The sequence below is a fragment of the Ruditapes philippinarum genome, unplaced genomic scaffold (genome assembly GCF_026571515.1).
Source record: "Ruditapes philippinarum isolate M1 unplaced genomic scaffold, ASM2657151v2 ctg4807_1_1_1_1, whole genome shotgun sequence".
Lineage (NCBI taxonomy): Eukaryota > Metazoa > Mollusca > Bivalvia > Venerida > Veneridae > Ruditapes > Ruditapes philippinarum.
In genome coordinates this window covers 130,730-148,691 of record NW_026852392.1, presented here as the reverse complement: position 1 = coordinate 148,691, position 17,962 = coordinate 130,730, and the positions used below count along the sequence as shown (strand labels likewise).

Below are 17,962 nucleotides of genomic sequence, written 5' to 3'. Positions count from 1 at the left end.
ATCTAAGGTCTAGCTTGTTGGGTTTTTTACACATATATTTAAAAACAATGACACCCCTGGGGTAGGGCAAATTTTGACCCCAGGGCTTTTATTTGAACAATCTTTGTAGACACTTACTTGAAGATGTTTCATGCTTAATATCTAAACTCTAGCTATTCGGGTTTTTCGAAGAAGATTTTTAAGTTTTTACTATACACATTTAAGGAGAATCATTTTCCCTTGGGGCGGGGCCAATTTTGACCCCAGGGCTCTTATTTGAACAAATTTGGTAGACACCCGTTAGAAGATGTTTCGTGCTAAATATCTTAGCTCTAGGTTTTTGGGTTCCTTAAAAGAAGATTTTTTAAGTTTTTACTATATACATATAGGGAAAATCAATGACCCCCTAGGGCGGGGCCAATTTTGACCCCAGGGCTATTATTTGAACAAACTTGGTAGACACTCACTAGAAGATGTTTCATGACAAATATATAAGCTCTAGCTCTTTCGGTATTTTAGAAAAATATTTAAAGTTTTTTCTTTTGGTTGCCATGGCAACCAGAGTTCTGCATGGAATTAAATTCTTTGAACAATTTTCAAAGGTGACCACCAAAGGAACATTCCTGTGAAGTTTGGATGAAATTGGCTTAGTGGTTTATGAGGAGATGTCATTTAAAGGAAAAGTTTACAGACGCCGGATGGACGCCGGACGAAAAGCGATCACAAAAGCTCACTGTGACAGGTGAGCTAAAAAGTAAGCCAAAATAATTCAAAGGACAACAAGACAGTCTGAAGGACAGCTAAATCCTCTTCCCCAGTGAACATGATCTGAACTTCTTGACCTTCAACCAGCCACAACCTTGATTATCATAAGGACATAGTTTCATGATGGTGAATATTTGTGCCATGTTATTTAAAATCTTCCATAAAATAAAAAAAAATATGGAACATATAACTTTGACCTTGGTTACAGGTAGCCACCTGGATGCTGAACTCTTTTTTACATTGTACCTTTGAGCGTGACTGCAACCTTTAGGGTTGTGACTTGATTTTTGTGCTCTGCCATGGTGTCATAATGGTGATCATTTCTACCAAGTTATCTTTAAACATTGCAGCGGTTTAAATGTTATGGACATACATGAAATGAAGACGACTAACATTTGACCTGTAAGTGTGACCTTGACCTTGGGTGTAGCAATTCAATTATTGCGCTCTGCACATCGTCTCATAATGGTGATCACTCGTGCCAAGTTATTTTATAAAAACCTTCCAACGGCTTTAAAGTTATGGAGCGGACATGAATTGTACACCTTTAACATTTGACCTTTAAGTGTGACCTTGAAGTTGGGGATAGCAACCAAATTATTGCGCTCTGCACATCGCCTCAGTATAGTAATAATAACTTGTGCCAAGTTTTTTTTAGAAAAAATTCAGTAGTTTAAAAGTTATGGAGCGGACACGAAATGTAGACTTTTATAACGAACTGAAGACATTTCAACATTTTACCTTTAAGTGTGACCTTGACATTGGGGGTAGCAAGTAAATAAATTTATTTCAACCTCCGTAAATGGTAAATTTTTAATGTCTATTTCAAGAATGTTGACGTTGAAATTTGGGGGGTCAAGAAAGCAATACCTGGACCTGGTCTCATATACAAGCTATCATCATTTGCAGAGTAAACAATAGAATATTCAAAACTTCAGCATTTGTTGCTGAAATATTGTATATCATGTTAAAAACAACAATCAAAACACCCAAGCTTTTATCTGAATTAAATTAGTGCCATTGCATATCTGTCCCGACACATGGTGCTGTAGTGTGGTCAATTTTGGTAATTTTGATACCCTCCTTGATGGGCCTCAGATAAAAGTGTCAATGTAATAAAAAATAAACAAAGTTGTTTGTTAGTTAGGTACTGTGTCAAAATTTCAGATCTCTAGCTTTCAAATTATAAAGTCTATGGAAAATGTTCAAAAAGTGTCCGGTTGATGGTCTCCTACCTTTAGTTGTTTTGAAGAATAATGTAACGTAAGTAACACTTATAAACATTCAAAAAGGACCATAATTTAGTCACAATCGATGTTAGAGTTACGGACCTAATATAGTGACCTTAATTTATGATCCCACAAACTTGTATGAAGTTTAAAGTGAATACCTTTAGTTGTTTTAAAGAATAATGTTGTAAGCAACACTTATAAACATTCAAAAAGGACCATAATTTAGTCAAAATATTTGCTAGAGTTACAAGCCTTGGGCAGTTACCTTTATTTATGATCCTGCAAACATGTATGAAGTTTAAAGTGAATACCTTTAGTTGTTTTGAAGAATAATGTTGTAAGCAACACTTATAAAAGTTCAAAAAGGACCATAACTCAGTAAAAATCTATGCTAGAGTTACCGGCCTTGGAAAATGACCTTAAGAGATGAATTAAATTTCAAGTGAATACCTTTAGTAGTTTTGAACATTGAAGTTGCAAGCAAAACTTATACCAAGGATTTTTTAAGTTCGAAAAGGGCTATAATTCTGTTTAAATCAATGCTAGAGTTACGGGCCTTGGATAGTGACCTTATAAATTGCTCTTAAATGAGTGTGTGAAGTAAAGCAAATATCGTAAGTGGTTCATGGGATATGATATTGCACGTAAAACCGTAACCAAATTGTTACACCAATGCTGACATCCGGGTGAGTTAAGGATAGTCCTATTTTTGGAATTGTCAAGCTGTAATGGTTAAGATAAATCTGTTAAAATATAATTATAAGCTACCTTTGAATTAAAAAAGACTGTCCCAATATTTTTATCAATCAAGAATTACAAAATTATACATTCCAAAGGATTTCTATAGAATTTTCAATAAAATATGATAGACAAGATCAACAAGGAAAGGCGTTGTTCAATGAACGCAACCCCCACATGACCCAGCAACAAGAACTAGCAGCAAGGAGCCCATGAGGACCATCATGTGGATTAGTTATATCTGGATAATTTGGGAAGTAATATACAACAAAAATTAAAAACAATTATGGCAAAATGTAAAATTTTCTTGACTACTCAAATAAATGGGCATAAAATCACTATAATTTTCCTTCCTTATTGTCATGTAATAAGAGGTATGATCTGAATTTGGCTAGACTGAATTGTATCGGTCTTTTTTTAGCCTTAGTTACTCCCAAACTGTGTCTGTGAAAGTAATGATTATGAACAGACATGATGTTTTGCATAAGTTGTCCATTGTGTTAAAAAAGTGTTTTATGAATATACAAGATTTGTCATAGTTTGTCCTAGGGGGCATCAAAAGTTATTTTGTCCAAGGGAGGCTATTTCTAACCCCTAGGTTGTCCAAGGGGTCTTTATAAGCGTTATACCTATGAACAATCTTACTAAAGCTCAGATCTACTTTCTTTTTACATGTAGATCTGATTTCCACTGTATTTGTTTCGCTATTATAAGCTATTATTAGCAATGCAATCAAACCTTTCTTTACATGTATTTTTGTTAGAAAAAGAATGTTTGAAGTAATATGAAACAAATAAACTGGAAATAATAGACTAAATTTTTAATGGTCAATATTGTTTTGGCAGTTTACAGGGTCTGCAGGCTATATGCACAACGCCATGTTTGTTTTCCAAACCACTCAAAATTGATTTTCCAGCAAATAAAAAAAGAAACCACATGGCTTTAAAGATTATGAAAGCTCGTCACTGATTGCTTGTTTAAAAGGACATGCATATGAGAAGGTGACAACCTATTGCTGATAATCAGATCCTAAAGCGTTGACATATGAAAGATGTCGTAGCGGGTTAATTTGGTAGTTTGTCCAAGGGGCTTGGGGGATATTAAAACTTTTTGTCCAAGGGAGGTCATTTTGATCAAGTCTCTACTATAGGGTGTCCAGGAGGAGGGGGGCGGGGTCTATATTAGTGTAATATCTATGGAAGATGTCCTAGGGGGTCAATTTAAGTAGCTTGTCCGAGGGTGGATATTGAATGCTTTTGTCCGAGGGGGGCATTTTGAGCAAAAGTCTCTTCCATAGGTTGTCCAGGGGGTCTATTTTTAATAGTAATATACCTATGGAAGATGTCCTAGGGGGTCAATTTCTGTAGCTTGTCCTAGGGTGGATATTGAATGTTTTTGTCCAAGGGGGTCATTTTGAGCAAAAGTCTCTTCCATAGGTTGTCCAGGGGGTGTATTTTTATTAGTAATATACCTATGGAAGATGTCCTAGGGGGTCAATTTCTGTAGCTTGTCCGAGGGTGGATATTGAATGTTTTTGTCCGAGGGGGTCATTTTGAGCAAAAGTCTCTTCCATAGGTTGTCCAGGGGGTCTATTTTTGATAGTAATAATATTATACCTATGGAAGATGTCCTAGGGGGTCAATTTCAGCAGTTTGTCAATGGGGGAAATTGAAAATTTTTGTCCATGGGGGTCATTTTGAGCAAAAGTCTCTTCCATAGGTTGTCCAGGGGGTCTATTTTTCAATAGTAATATACCTATGGAAGATGTCCTAGGGGGTCAATTTCAGCAGTTTGTCAATGGGGAATATTGAAAATTTTTGTCCAAGGGGGTCATTTTGAGCAAAAGTCTCTTCCATAGGTTGTCCAGGGGGTCTATTTTTTAATAGTAATATACCTATGGAAGATGTCCTAGGGGGTCAATTTCAGCAGTTTGTCAATGGGGGATATTGAAAATTTTTGTCCAAGGGGGTCATTTTGAGTAAAAGTCTCTTCCATAGGTTGTCAAAGGACGGCATTTTGATCAAAAGTCTCTTCCATAGGTTGTCCATTGGGTTATTTTGGGCAAAAATCTTACATTTAAGGTTGTCCAAGGGGGTCATTTTGAGTAAAACTGTTTACATTATGTTGTCCAAGGGGGTAACTCTGAGTGTTTGTCCTAGGGGGGGTATTTTCATCTCAGACCTCTTCCATAGGGGGGGTGCGGATATTTTCTGGAATAGCCCAATTGAAGATCATGCTCAGGTTAATACTGAGGATAAACTTGAAGGACAATTATAGATAAAATTACGAAGTCATTCTGGACCAGTAAGCAGCGGGAGATCCCTGGAAAGACAAACATGAGGCTGTATACTTTGTGATTGATCAGTGAATTTTATTTCGATCAACACATATGTGTGCGTTTTCGTGTAATTGTCAATAACAACATGACTTATTAAAGATTTACAGACTGACAGGATATATCACCTAAGAGAATTCTCTTGCTGAACTTGATGAAGAAGGTATGATAATGCATTTAACTTTTTGTGCCACTGTCAGTTAAACAGTTTGCATGACTTTTTGTGTTTTTGTTGTGTTTTGTGTATAAAACCATTATCTGATATGAAAATTGGCAAAACAAAGGAACGAAGTCATATAAAAGAATATATTTTGTTCATTCCATATTTCATGCACTGTTATTATTCCTAAACCAAAAAGTCAAGATTGCTCAGGCCTTGATATCTTGTTGTCATGTCACTAGCAAAACACATATATGGCACAAAATCACAATTATTTTCAACAAAGACTCAATTAAGCCATGCGATAACACAGTAAGAAGTCATTTCCTCGTTATAAGCCAAGAGACATGGGGACAACGTGCCACAGTCTGGCATGTTTTGTAGCGCCCAGGAAAAAAAGGCGATAAACAACAACGCAACATGCAAAAGTGTAACATATCAGCCACCATACTAGAAAGAGGTCAAAATATGCAAAAAGTCCTTAAGCTGCGGTCTCACTTACTCCCGGCAGAGCCCAGGACCATCCCGGTAAGTTACCGGGATGATCCGGGGTGAAATTATTGTTGCGGTTACCCTTACAGAGCAGAGCTAAGGATAAAGCCGGCAAAGCTATTCTTCCCGGATCATCCCGAACCACCCCAGTGATATTAAATATTTTATTCTATCAGGGGTCGAATGTTCCCGGATCATCCAGGATGTTGCCGGCAGAGTTACGGTTGTATCCAAGTTGTCTACCGGGGCTCTGCCGGGATGTAAGTGAGACTGTAGCTTTACTGCGTTAGTCATACAGTAGAAATATAGTGAAATATGGTGATGATACTGAAAAATCAATCAGCAGTTGTTCACAACTGTCATAAAAAATATTACTAAAAACTTGAATTTTTACTTTTCTTAAAATCCTAGGACAATGTACATTTTGCTAAGCTTGTGTTCTTAAATTATTTTGGCTCATGTTGTTTAAAATAAGTCAAAACGATTTTTAATGTGTATTAAATACTTTCCAGATACATTGATAATTATTTAGCTCTATCAAGCAGATTCCAAATTGAAAATACTGTAAAACATATAATCATGCTTATTTTTCCCAATCTTTAAAAAAATTCCTTATCAAACTGAAATTTGGAATATCCAATGCAATACAGTTAGTTATTGATTAAGTTCATTCCGGTATTGTTACAGATATATGTGTCACAGTGTGTTGTTGTTTTTTTTGGTAGAGTACAATAATTTTTTTTCAATAATTTAGGAAGATTTCCCTGTTGAAAAACTTGCTTTTTCCTAATTTTATCAGCAAAATTTCCAAAATGATGACTTAGACAATTTGTCTTCTCATCAAAGGTTGATAAAGGGCTTGTTTATTTCTAGTAGCAGGGAAAAGAAACAATGTCATCTTCTGATGAAAATCAAACTGTTTTTATTTAGTTTTTAAAGAAAGTTATACAGGCTTCATGATCATGAATTAACACACAAGTCATATATTTAATTATAAAGTTATTTCATCAACCTTTTAACTTTCAACTTTTAAAATGTCCCAAAATAGCCTCAATATTTTCCCAATAAAGGTCTTTTCTCAAATTAACTAAATTTAGTCTCATATATTTTATAACCACACTGGCACATTCTTCAGAATTAAACTGAACAACAGGATATTTGTTCTCACTTATAAAGTATTGAAAATATTTTGGATAGGAAGCTGCTTTAGGTCTGATTTAATGTGACACTATATAGTACTGAATGGGAAAAAGGCAATTCTTAACATTAATATTTATATTCTATATGTACTCAAACAGAAATACATTTTGATTTTACAATTACATGTACTTTTGTCCATTTCTTGTATTATTATTATATTGAATTAAACTGCTTTGTCTCTAAAATACTTCTTCTTTACACAATGTAAACTATGAAAGTAAATATATTTATGATTGAACTCAGATGAATGAAAGCATTATTAAAGCATATTTAGCATTATACCTTGGAAATGGCCATGTGGAGATATTCAATATCTCATCCCCATTGTTACTCTTGATATATCTTAGATGGGGAGGGAGGGGGTTGATAAATAAGCAATAAATAGAGGGAGAGAGAGATTTAGACCATTATTCCATTGTTCAATGAGGATGTATTTTATTTATTAAATAATTTATTCAGACTTTCAATGTAGATGAAAATATTTTACAAAATTATAATATCTTAACAATATATAGAACTCTAGAAAAGATACTTGGACACTTTTTCATTTTTAACCAGTTATAGACTATGCACTTATTAAACTATATATAACTTATTGTTTATGGTAACAGTCATACACTATTCATTACATTATGTATATATATTGAGACCCTGGTTTACCTACTTCAATGACATATAGCCTATTCCTAAAGGTACTGGACTAGTATAATGTTGGCCAGTGACAGGTTCCAATCATTCATTAAGTGTTTAGTATTTTTATTTACAAGATCCATGTATAAGTAATAAATATATAAGATCCAAGAATTCCTAAACAACATCAATAAAAATAATTCAAAATTGAAGTAGAGGTAAATTAAAAATCACTTTTGATTGTTCATAAATTAATTAATTATGGTAAATTCAAGATGACATTTTTTTATAATTATTTTTCATTTAGTTTCTCCTGTTTAGTAAATTTACTGCTGGGAACCAAGTCAATTTTGCATTTGAGTGTTGTGACTAGTGAGAATTAAAGTTAAAACATGTTGAATGTTTAAAATAAAGGATGTCAGCCATACAGTCACAAGAAAGCAAAATGATTTTGTTTTCATTTATGTGTTTTTCATATATATTGTTTGTTTGTTTTGTTGTTGTTTTGTTTTTTATTTTTATTTATTTTTTTTTTTGGGGGGGGGGGGGGGGTAATTAGCAATAAGTAGACTTTTATTTTATTATTTATTTTGCTATGATATGGTAAACTTTCAGTATTTTAAAAGCTCTTCTATCTTTGGCAAATGCAACAAGATTTTCCCAAGTGATTGATAAGGTATTTAGTAACTGAAACAGAAGTTTCATATATTATATAGTGAAACTACAGAGAGTAGTTTGGGGCAAAATCATTCAAAAATTGCATCTGCGGTTACACAAAATATTTTGGGTTCGAACGTTTTAGGTACGAATCTGATAGAAAATATATGCGTCAATACTTCTGCATTGAGTGGTTCTTGTATGAAATTAGTTACATTCTAACCATTTTCTGCCCCAGTTGACGGATGATTTTGATTTATAACATTATATCAGCGAATATTTGCTCATTTGCAGTACATTTTAATTTGTAAACAAAGCCCATAGCAACCATGCAAGTTATTCGTACCTAAACACCAGTTCCGAGGTCATAAACAAGTTCATCCTACGTAAAGGTTATACTCTGTACATTTGTTTAATGATAATATGTAATTAGTGTGGTGACAATTAACATCTTAATTGACAATTTGAACCGATTTTAACTTCACTATCAAAATTTTCGATTGTAATAAAGATGGGAGCGTAAACCATGTGTCAATTTTGACATATTCCGCGAAAACAACATAACCGGATATAGAATTTATTGCATGTCGGGATTAGTATTGGTTAGTTTAACCAGCGGTTAATTTTAACCATTTTGGTTAGTTAACCTTTTGGTTATCCCGGTTTATACAAGAGACTAACCAAATTGGTTAGTTAACCAAAGTTGGTTAAATTTAACCCACGGTTAGCGTTTAACCCAGGGTTAATTTAACCAACGTTTATACAATTGGGTGCTGTTGTTTAACACTGATGTAAATAATTTAACGAAAATTTATTCGCCAAAACAGTCCGACATGTATATATTCCACTACTCGACAGTCAGATTTATTTGTGTGTATTCGGTAATCGACATCGCTAAAAGATTAAAATCATATTTGAATTTTATTATTTCAGGATGCTTGTTACATCTTTTCCTCTGAATAATGCCCTTTTCCAGCAGGCATGGCTTGTTCATGGAGGATGGCAAGCAGGTGGCCGCCGTTTGGAAAAAGTTGACCATATTAGCTGTACATTTTCTACATCAGTTCCTTTTGACAATTTTGAAATTACAGTAGAAAGTTCCGAGCCACTTAAGGCAATAAAGGTATGTGGTAATACTAGTATTCTATATGTATTAATTAATCAAACACATGCATCAATTCTACATGTAATATGTACGCTCGTACGTATGTCATTATAAACTACATGTTTTTTTTTTATTTTATTTCTAAAGCACATATGTTTAATGTTTACTTATTGTGAAGGAAATTATTATTGAATTTTACCCGAAATACAGGCACACACTAGCTATATTTGAATATTATTTTTTGTGTATATTGCAAATGCATTGTAGATCTATATGTAAAAAATGTATTGAATTTAAACAACGAGGAAGTCAATAAAAAGAATTAACATATTCAAGGGGAGATAAATCAAATACATGCATACTTATAAATACATAAAGGGAGGTAATCTGAAACTTCAACATCTATTATATTGAAATACTACTGAAATTAACATAATTATATACTTGGCACAAAATGTTGTATGTTCCAATTTAAACTTGTCTTTATACAGTTATATCAGAGTGATTCACGTGAACTTCAAATATAGATATTAATAATAAAATCTATCTAATACACTTATCTTCATTTGAGCCGCGTCACGACAAAACCAACATAGTGGGTAGGCGACCAGCTAGATCCAAACCAGCCTGCGCATCAGCGCAGTCTGATCAGGATCCATGCTGGTCGCCTACCAACTATATTACAAGTAGAGAAACTGACAGCAAACAGCATGGATCCTGATCAGACTGCGAGGATGCGCAGGCTGGTCTAGATCCATGCTGGTCGCAAACCCATTATGTTGGTGTTGTCGTGACGCGGCTATTTTATTATTTTTCTTTTCTGTTTAGACATGGTCATTAGAGCAGGTCTCTGAGGGAAGTCAAGGTCGGGTTTTCACATTTCAAAATATAGTGCGAATGTATCCACCTAGGATAGTTCTAAATTTTCACATTACAACATTTGGAATGCTTGAACCGAGTGGAAATTGCTCGTTTACGACAAGAGGTACTGAACAATCTACTGTAAAAAACCATCCGTGGTTGCTGAGTAAGTTAGACATCGCATTTATTAGTTATGGTGGAAGGGGGGGGGGTATATTTTTAACACCTACATTTCCATCTGAAAGTATTTTTTGAAATGAAAATTTGAATAAACAAAGGTTATGATATATCTTTATTCTGTCATAGCATGTGTTTCTTCCCAGTTGACATTACAAAACTTTCAGCGGAACATACTAGACTGCCCACAGCTGACAATACATTATCGAAAAATATAACAGCAATATAAACCAGTCATAACATATATATTTCGTGCGCGATATAGTTATATTCACGCAAAATAATGTTCACTTGTTCGATGTATAGTCAAATGAAACAAATGCCATAAAATATAATCGTCTACGTTAAATGGTAGTATATTTGTAATTTGATAAGATTTTTACTGGACTGTGATTATGTTTTATATGAGAAGTAACATTTTAATAATTCAACCTTGTTCTTTATAGATGATTATTGCCCATTTTCATTATTCTCTATAAATAAGATACCCTTTTTTGGGGGTTATTTTTTGTCATTTATTTTACCTCTTTTGGGGGCTTTGTTTTTACAGATGATGAATCGACAATGGGTTATTCCACCATGTCTACAAGCACCGGATTTTCCTTTATAGACCCAATGCGTGTAAATCCGTGTGTGGAGAAATCCGTGATGTTCCCGGATACCGCTTATGTGCAACCGAAAGGTCTGCTCTTCATATTTGGAGGAAATAAAAAAATCAATGAATTATTTAATGCAATAAACATGAATTGTATCATATTCTGGGGACCTTTCTGTTGAAAATGTATGCGCGAGTTAAATCGTATACATATAAATGCACAGGGCGTTAACAGGAGTGCAGGTATTAGTTACCCGCACTCCAGAGCATGCCTTTTATCTTGGGTTTACTTATTTTGACGGTAGAGACGGGGATTGCGGCAGAAATATCATATTTAGATGTTCGTTCATTGGTTACTTTTTTCTGGGTTTCATATTGTGACAACAGGGAACGTGTTTTTATGTTTGACTATGATACAAAAGAGAAAGAACACCAAAACTTGTAAATCAGAGAGGCTATACTAATTATGTATTGATTTTTATTGATCTCAATATAATTGGGTAATTATTCGCAACATTTATATTTTAAGAGATTGGTAAGATAGACCTCCAAAAACAACAAACTTAAAAAAATTTATACACACCGTCTTAATCACTTGTAATCCTAATCCAGGTAAATCTTTAAATGTGTAAAATATTACCGAATATTTACTTCTTTTATTACCGAAATAACCCGTGACTAACAGAATAAGATACATATTTTGCAAATAAATCTGAAAATTTTGAGATATTAAAGGTAGTTTCTTTAAATATTATGCGATTTTAGCTAGATTTTATCACATATTTTTACAATTGACCTCATAGTTTTTGTTATTTTTAGCTCACCTGTCACAAAGTGACAGGGTGAGCTTTTGTGATCGCTTTTCGTCCGGCGTCCGTCCGTCCGTCGTCCGTCCGTAAACTTTTGCTTTAAATGACATCTCCTCATAAACCACTGAGCCAATTTCATCCAAACTTCACAGGAATGTTCCTTTGGTGGTCACCTTTAAAAATTGTTCAAAGAATTTAATTCCATGCAGAACTCTGGTTGCCATGGCAACCGAAAGAAAAATCTTCAAATATCTTCTTTTTAACAACCCTAAGAGCTAGAGCTTAGATATTTGGCATGAAACATCTTCTAGTGAGTGTCTACCAAGTTTGTTCAAATAAAAGCCCTGGGGTCAAAATTTGCCCCGCCCTAGGGGGTCAGTGATTTTCCCTATATGCATATAGTAAAAACTTTAAAAAATCTTCTTTTAAAGAACCCAAAGAGCTAGAGCTAAGATATTTGGCATGAAACATCTTCTAGTGAGTGTCTACCAAGTTTGTTCAAATAACAGCCCTGGGGTCAAAATTGGCCCCGCCCAGGGGGGTCATTAATTGATTTTCCCTATATGCATAAAGTAAAAACTTAAAAAATCTTCTTTTTAAGAACCATAAGAGCTAGAGCTTAGATATTTGGCATGAAACATCTTCTAGTGAATGTCTACCAAGTTTGTTCAAATAAAAGCCCTGGGGTCAAAATTGGCCCCGCCCCAGGGGGTCATTGATTTTCCCTTTATGCATATAGTAAAAACTTAAAAAATCTTCTTTTAAAGAACCATAAGAGCTAGAGCTTAGATATTTGGCATGAAACATCTTCTAGTGAATGTCTACCAAGTTTGTTCAAATAAAAGCCCTTGGGTCAAAATTGACTAGCCCCAGGGGGTCATAGATTTTCCCTATATGCATATAGTAAAAACTTAAAAAATCTTCTTTGAAAGAACCCAAAGAGCTAGAGCTAAGATATTAAGCATGAAACATCTTCTAGTGAGTGTCTACCAAGTTTGTTCAAATTAAAGCCCTGTGGTCAAAATTGGCCCCGCCCCAGGGGATCATTGATTTTCACTTTATGCATATAGTAAAAACTTAAAAATCTTCTTTGAAAAAACCCAAATAGCTAGAGTTTAGATATTAAGCATGAAACATCTTTAAGTAAATATCTACAAAGTTTGTTTAAATAAAAGCCCGGGGGTCAAAATTGACTAGCCCCAGGGGGTCATAGATTTTCCCTATTTGCATATAGTAAAAACTTAAAAAATCTTCTTTTAAAGAACCCAAAGAGCTAGAGCTAAGATATTTAGCATGAAACATCTTCTAATGAGTGTCTACCAAGTTTGTTCAAATAAAAGCCCTGGGTTCAAAATTAGCGCCGCCCCAGGGGGTCATTGATTTTCCCTATATGCATATAGTAAAAACTTAAAAAGTCTTCTTTTAAAGAATTCAAAGAGCTAGAGCTAAGATATTTAGCATGAAACAAGTTCTAATGGGTGTCTACCAAGTATGTTCAAATAAAAGCCCTGGGTTCAAAACTGGTCCCGCCCGGGGGGGGGATCATTGATTTTCCTTATATGTGTATAGCAAAAACTTAAAAATCTTCTTTGAAAAAAACCAAATAGCTAGAGTTTAGATATTTTAGATATTAAGCATGAAACATCTTTAAGTAAATATCTACAAAGTTTGTTCAAATAAAATCCCGGGGGTCAAAACTTGCCCTGCCCCAGGGGTGTCATTGTTTTTAACTATATGTGTATAGTAAAAACTTTAAAAATCTTCTTTTAAAAAAACCCAATGAGCTAGAACTTAGATGTTTAGCATGAAACATCTTCTTATGGGTGTCTACCAAGTCTGTTCAAATAAACAAATAAAAGCCCTTGGGTAAAAATTGGCCCGGGGATGGGGGGGGCTATATACAGGTGAGCGACCTCAGGGCCATCATGGCCCTCTTGTTTTATGAAAATAAGCAAGACGTGCTGCATTGACAGAATGTTTAACTGCATGATTTTGAAGTAACCGCTTTTACGTGTACCTTTGCAATTACATGCAATATGACTTATCTGCCAATGTATTGAAGATAGTTTGTTTGTTTGTTTGTTTCATTTTACGCCTTTTTCCAACAGTATTTCAGTCATATTGGCGGGTAGTTTCCTAACCATCGTTCCTAGAGAGTTACACCAGTACTAAACTACCTTCCTCCGCGCTAAACTACCAAAGCATCTCCCGGGGATCGAACCCACGCCAGAGAGGTAATTGGATTAGAAGTCATCGACTCTAACCCCTCGACCACGGAGGCGGTTATTGAAGATAGTAAAAACATTTTTAAATGTAGAATCAGTCATGAGTTGTCACTGATATTGTGAGATTAAAGTGACGTTATGTCCATCCAAGGGCACAGAGTGAGTGAACAGGTCAAAGGTAACACAACATGGTGGTTATATTACAAGTAAAAACAGAATCAAGAGAAGTCACGTGATAATCATTTTCCCTTAACATGTGTAATATTCAAGATAATTGAATACTAGTATACAAATTTATCATTTTCCGTTTTTTATTTAGTTCCAGAATCACTACCACCTGGCGTTACCACGACAGGAATGCCATGTACGTATAGTATATAATCTAAAATATAAGAAATGCCATGTACGTATAGTATATAATCTAAAAAATAAGAAATGCCATGTACGTATAGTATATAATCTAAAAAATAAGAAATGCTATGTACGTTCCAAAAAGTTTAAGTAAACAATTTTTACCTTAATGAGAATATATCATACAAGTAAACGCGATTTTTGTTCAAGGAAACCTTGTAATAATGCGACTCTGAAGTTATTAACTCCCGTGTTAGTTTTGAGATATGACTGTGTTTACAAATATGAAATATTTGTTTCAGTATTTAGACCGTTTCCTCTACGACCGGGTAACAGGCTCCCGCTTCCTGCACCACGTTTGAAAAGAGAAATCTGGAATCCAAGTAAGAATCTCTTATGTAGCAGATTTATATTTGAGTCGTGTCATGACAAAACCAACATAATATGTCTGCGACCAGCATGGATCCAGACCAGCCTGCGCATCCGCGCAGTCTGATCAGGATCCATGCTATTCGCTATCAGTTTCTCTACTTGTTAAAGGGTTTGTAAGCGAACAGCATGGATCCTGATCAGACAGGCTGGTCTGGATCCATGCTGGTCGCAAACGCATTATGTTCGTTTTGTCGTGACACGGCTCATATATCATTGATGATCTAGTATGTACATGGCTCAGTGTTTCTGGTGAATGCTCTTAACCCAGGGATCTATGGCTCGAGCCCTGCTGGTGTCACAACCTTGTTTCCTAACTTAGCGGAAACAAATATTTCTAATAAGCAACGTTTTATTTTGTTTTTCATTTTTTTTACAATTAATGATTTAACTTGGAATTAAGATACATACACTATGCAAATAATTTGAATTTTATTAACATGTGTTAACGTTCCTTATATTTTTATATACATATAAATTATATTTAGTCTTGAACTATTTACTTAGCAGATGTTACCTTATACAATAACGGTTTATAGATTAAATATTAAAAGAAACAACAAACCAAAAACAGTAGATATAGAAAGTAAACTTCGTTAGATTAAATTGAATATTGAATTGAATATTTTAAATGTATATGTAATTAGCTCCGCACCTTTGACCCTATATGTATTATAATCAATATACAATGTATTCTTTATGCAGAACACACTAATCTTCTATAACATACTTGCAGGCTTGGCAAGTCTTCCTCCACCACCCCCTCCGGCACCGTTCCAGTCTGTTACAATAAACTACCCGGATGCTATAGAGAGATCGATGATGTTCTATGAGGCGCAGAGATCGGGTGACTTCCACTTGTCTTCGCTATCCCAGATAAATGGATGGGCCGGACCATCTGGCGAGTTTCATACTACTCGAGATGGAAAAGATTTATCTGGTGGCTGGTATAACGGTAAGATTTTCAACTCTTGTAGCTTGAACAATACTTTGATACATACCACGGCGCATGTCTATATCTATATCCTCTATTCCGAAACCTGCTAAAACGGTAACCTCTTTTCCGAAATCTACTAAAACGGTACCCTCCATTCAGAAATCTACTAAAACGGTACCCTCTTTTCCGAAATCTACTAAAACAGTACCCTCCATTCAGAAATCTACTAAAACGGTACCCTCTTTTCCGAAATCTACTAAAACGGTACCCTCTATTCAGAAATCTACTAAAACGGTACCCTCTATTCATAAATCTACTAAAACGGTACCAACAATTCAGAAATCTACTAAAACGGTACCCTCTTTTCAGAAATCTACTAAAACGGTACCCTCCATTCAGAAATCTACTAAAGCAGTACCCTCTATTCATAAATCTATTAAAACGGTACCCTCTTTTCAGAAATCTACTAAAACGGTACCCTCTATTCCGAAAGCTACTAAAACGGTACCCTCTTTTCCGAAATCTACTAAAACGGTACCCTCCATTCAGAAATCTACTAAAGCGGTACCCTCTTTTCCGAAATCTACTTAAACGGTATCCTCTTTTCCGAAATCTACTTAAACGGTACCCTTTATTCCGATATCTACTTAAACGGTAGCCTCTTTTCCGAAATCTACTTGAACTGTACCCTCTATTCCGAAATCTACTTAAACGGTAGCCTCTTTTCCGAAATCTACTTAAAAGTGTACCCTCTATTCCGAAATCTACTTAAACGGTAGCCTCTTTTCCGAAATCTTCTTAAACGGTAGCCTCTTTGCTCATGCACAGGTCATTCTCTGCTGAACATTAATTAATCCACAAATGTTCATTCTACTGATAATTAACAGGTACACTGGAATGTTTAAACATGTATTGCCATGGATCTGAATAAGAATTATTATCCTTCCATGCTATTTTTTGTTTTTATTTTACCACAGGGAAGTTCCGTTGTATTGCTAAGGAATATGTCCACTTTTCAATTACTGCAACGCGACAACAAGCTGCACAATATGTTTACATTTAATTAAATATTTTCAATGATAATTACATCGGAAATTGATTTCATTACGCTTGAAATTGCGATATAATCACAATCACACAAACATACACAATTTCAAATCATATATGAAATCAGTTTTTACTCGATGGTATAAACAACAAGAACAGCAACCTTCGAACATATTCACTTGCAATGCATGACCCCAATAAAACATGGCACGTTGTTTGTTTAAGAAGAATTTTGTTGAGAAGACAGAGTACGTTGTTTTAAATGTCAAGGATCAGAACTGTTCATTATATAGGGAAGAAGATGTGTAAGCAGACGGATAGCTCAGTCGGTAGATCTGTGATACGATATTCCGAGGTTCCTTGGTTCGAGTCCCGCTTAGGTTGTTCATTTTTCTCACCCCGTGACACTAAAAAAATACAGATTGATATTTAACACCATTCCTGTTCTGTCATTTCTTTGTTTCTTCTATCATATCGGAGATTCGGTGATAAATAAATCAAATCACAATAAATGTATACATTTGATTTTATCTCGTTCACTCTGGTAGATCTATACCGTTTTAAATGTATACATTTTTTTTATTTTATCTCTTTCACTCTGGTAGATCTATACCGTTATAAATGTATACATTTTATTTTATCTCTTTCACTCTGGTAGATCTATACCGTTATAAATGTATACATTTTATTTTATCTCTTTCACTCTGGTACATCTATACCGTTATAAATGTATACATGTTGTTTTATCTCTTTCACTCTGGTCCATCTATGTATACATTTTATTTGATCTCTTTCACTCTGGTAGATCTATACCGTTATAAATGTATACATTTTATTTTATATCTTTCACTCTGATACATCTATACCGTTATAAATGTATACATTTTATTTTATCTCTTTCACTCTGGTAGATCTATACCGTTATAATTGTATACATTTTATTTTATATCTTTCACTCTGATACATCTATACCGTTATAAATGTATACATTTTATTTTATCTCTTTCACTCTGGTACATCTATACCGTTATAAATGTATACATGTTGTTTTATCTCTTTCACTCTGGTCCATCTATGTATACATTTTATTTGATCTCTTTCACTCTGGTAGATCTATACCGTTATAAATGTATACATTTTATTTTATCTCTTTCACTCTGGTACATCTATGTATACATTTTATTTGATCTCTTTCACTCTGGTAGATCTATACCGTTATAAATGTATACATGTTATTT

At 34.4% G+C, this 17,962-nt stretch overlaps 1 protein-coding gene across 1 annotated transcript in view; it reads left to right on the top strand.

Annotated features, from left to right (window-relative positions):
* Window positions 1-17,962, top strand: part of LOC132758865 (uncharacterized) — a 139,312-nt gene that overhangs the window by 13,544 nt on the left and 107,806 nt on the right. The window contains exons 2-7 of the mRNA XM_060750574.1: window positions 9,122-9,311; window positions 10,122-10,320; window positions 10,882-11,013; window positions 14,280-14,324; window positions 14,614-14,694; window positions 15,477-15,695. Coding sequence (XP_060606557.1) covers window positions 9,123-9,311; window positions 10,122-10,320; window positions 10,882-11,013; window positions 14,280-14,324; window positions 14,614-14,694; window positions 15,477-15,695 — 865 coding nt within the window. The 5' untranslated portion in view covers window position 9,122. The remainder of the gene's footprint in view (window positions 1-9,121; window positions 9,312-10,121; window positions 10,321-10,881; window positions 11,014-14,279; window positions 14,325-14,613; window positions 14,695-15,476; window positions 15,696-17,962) is intronic.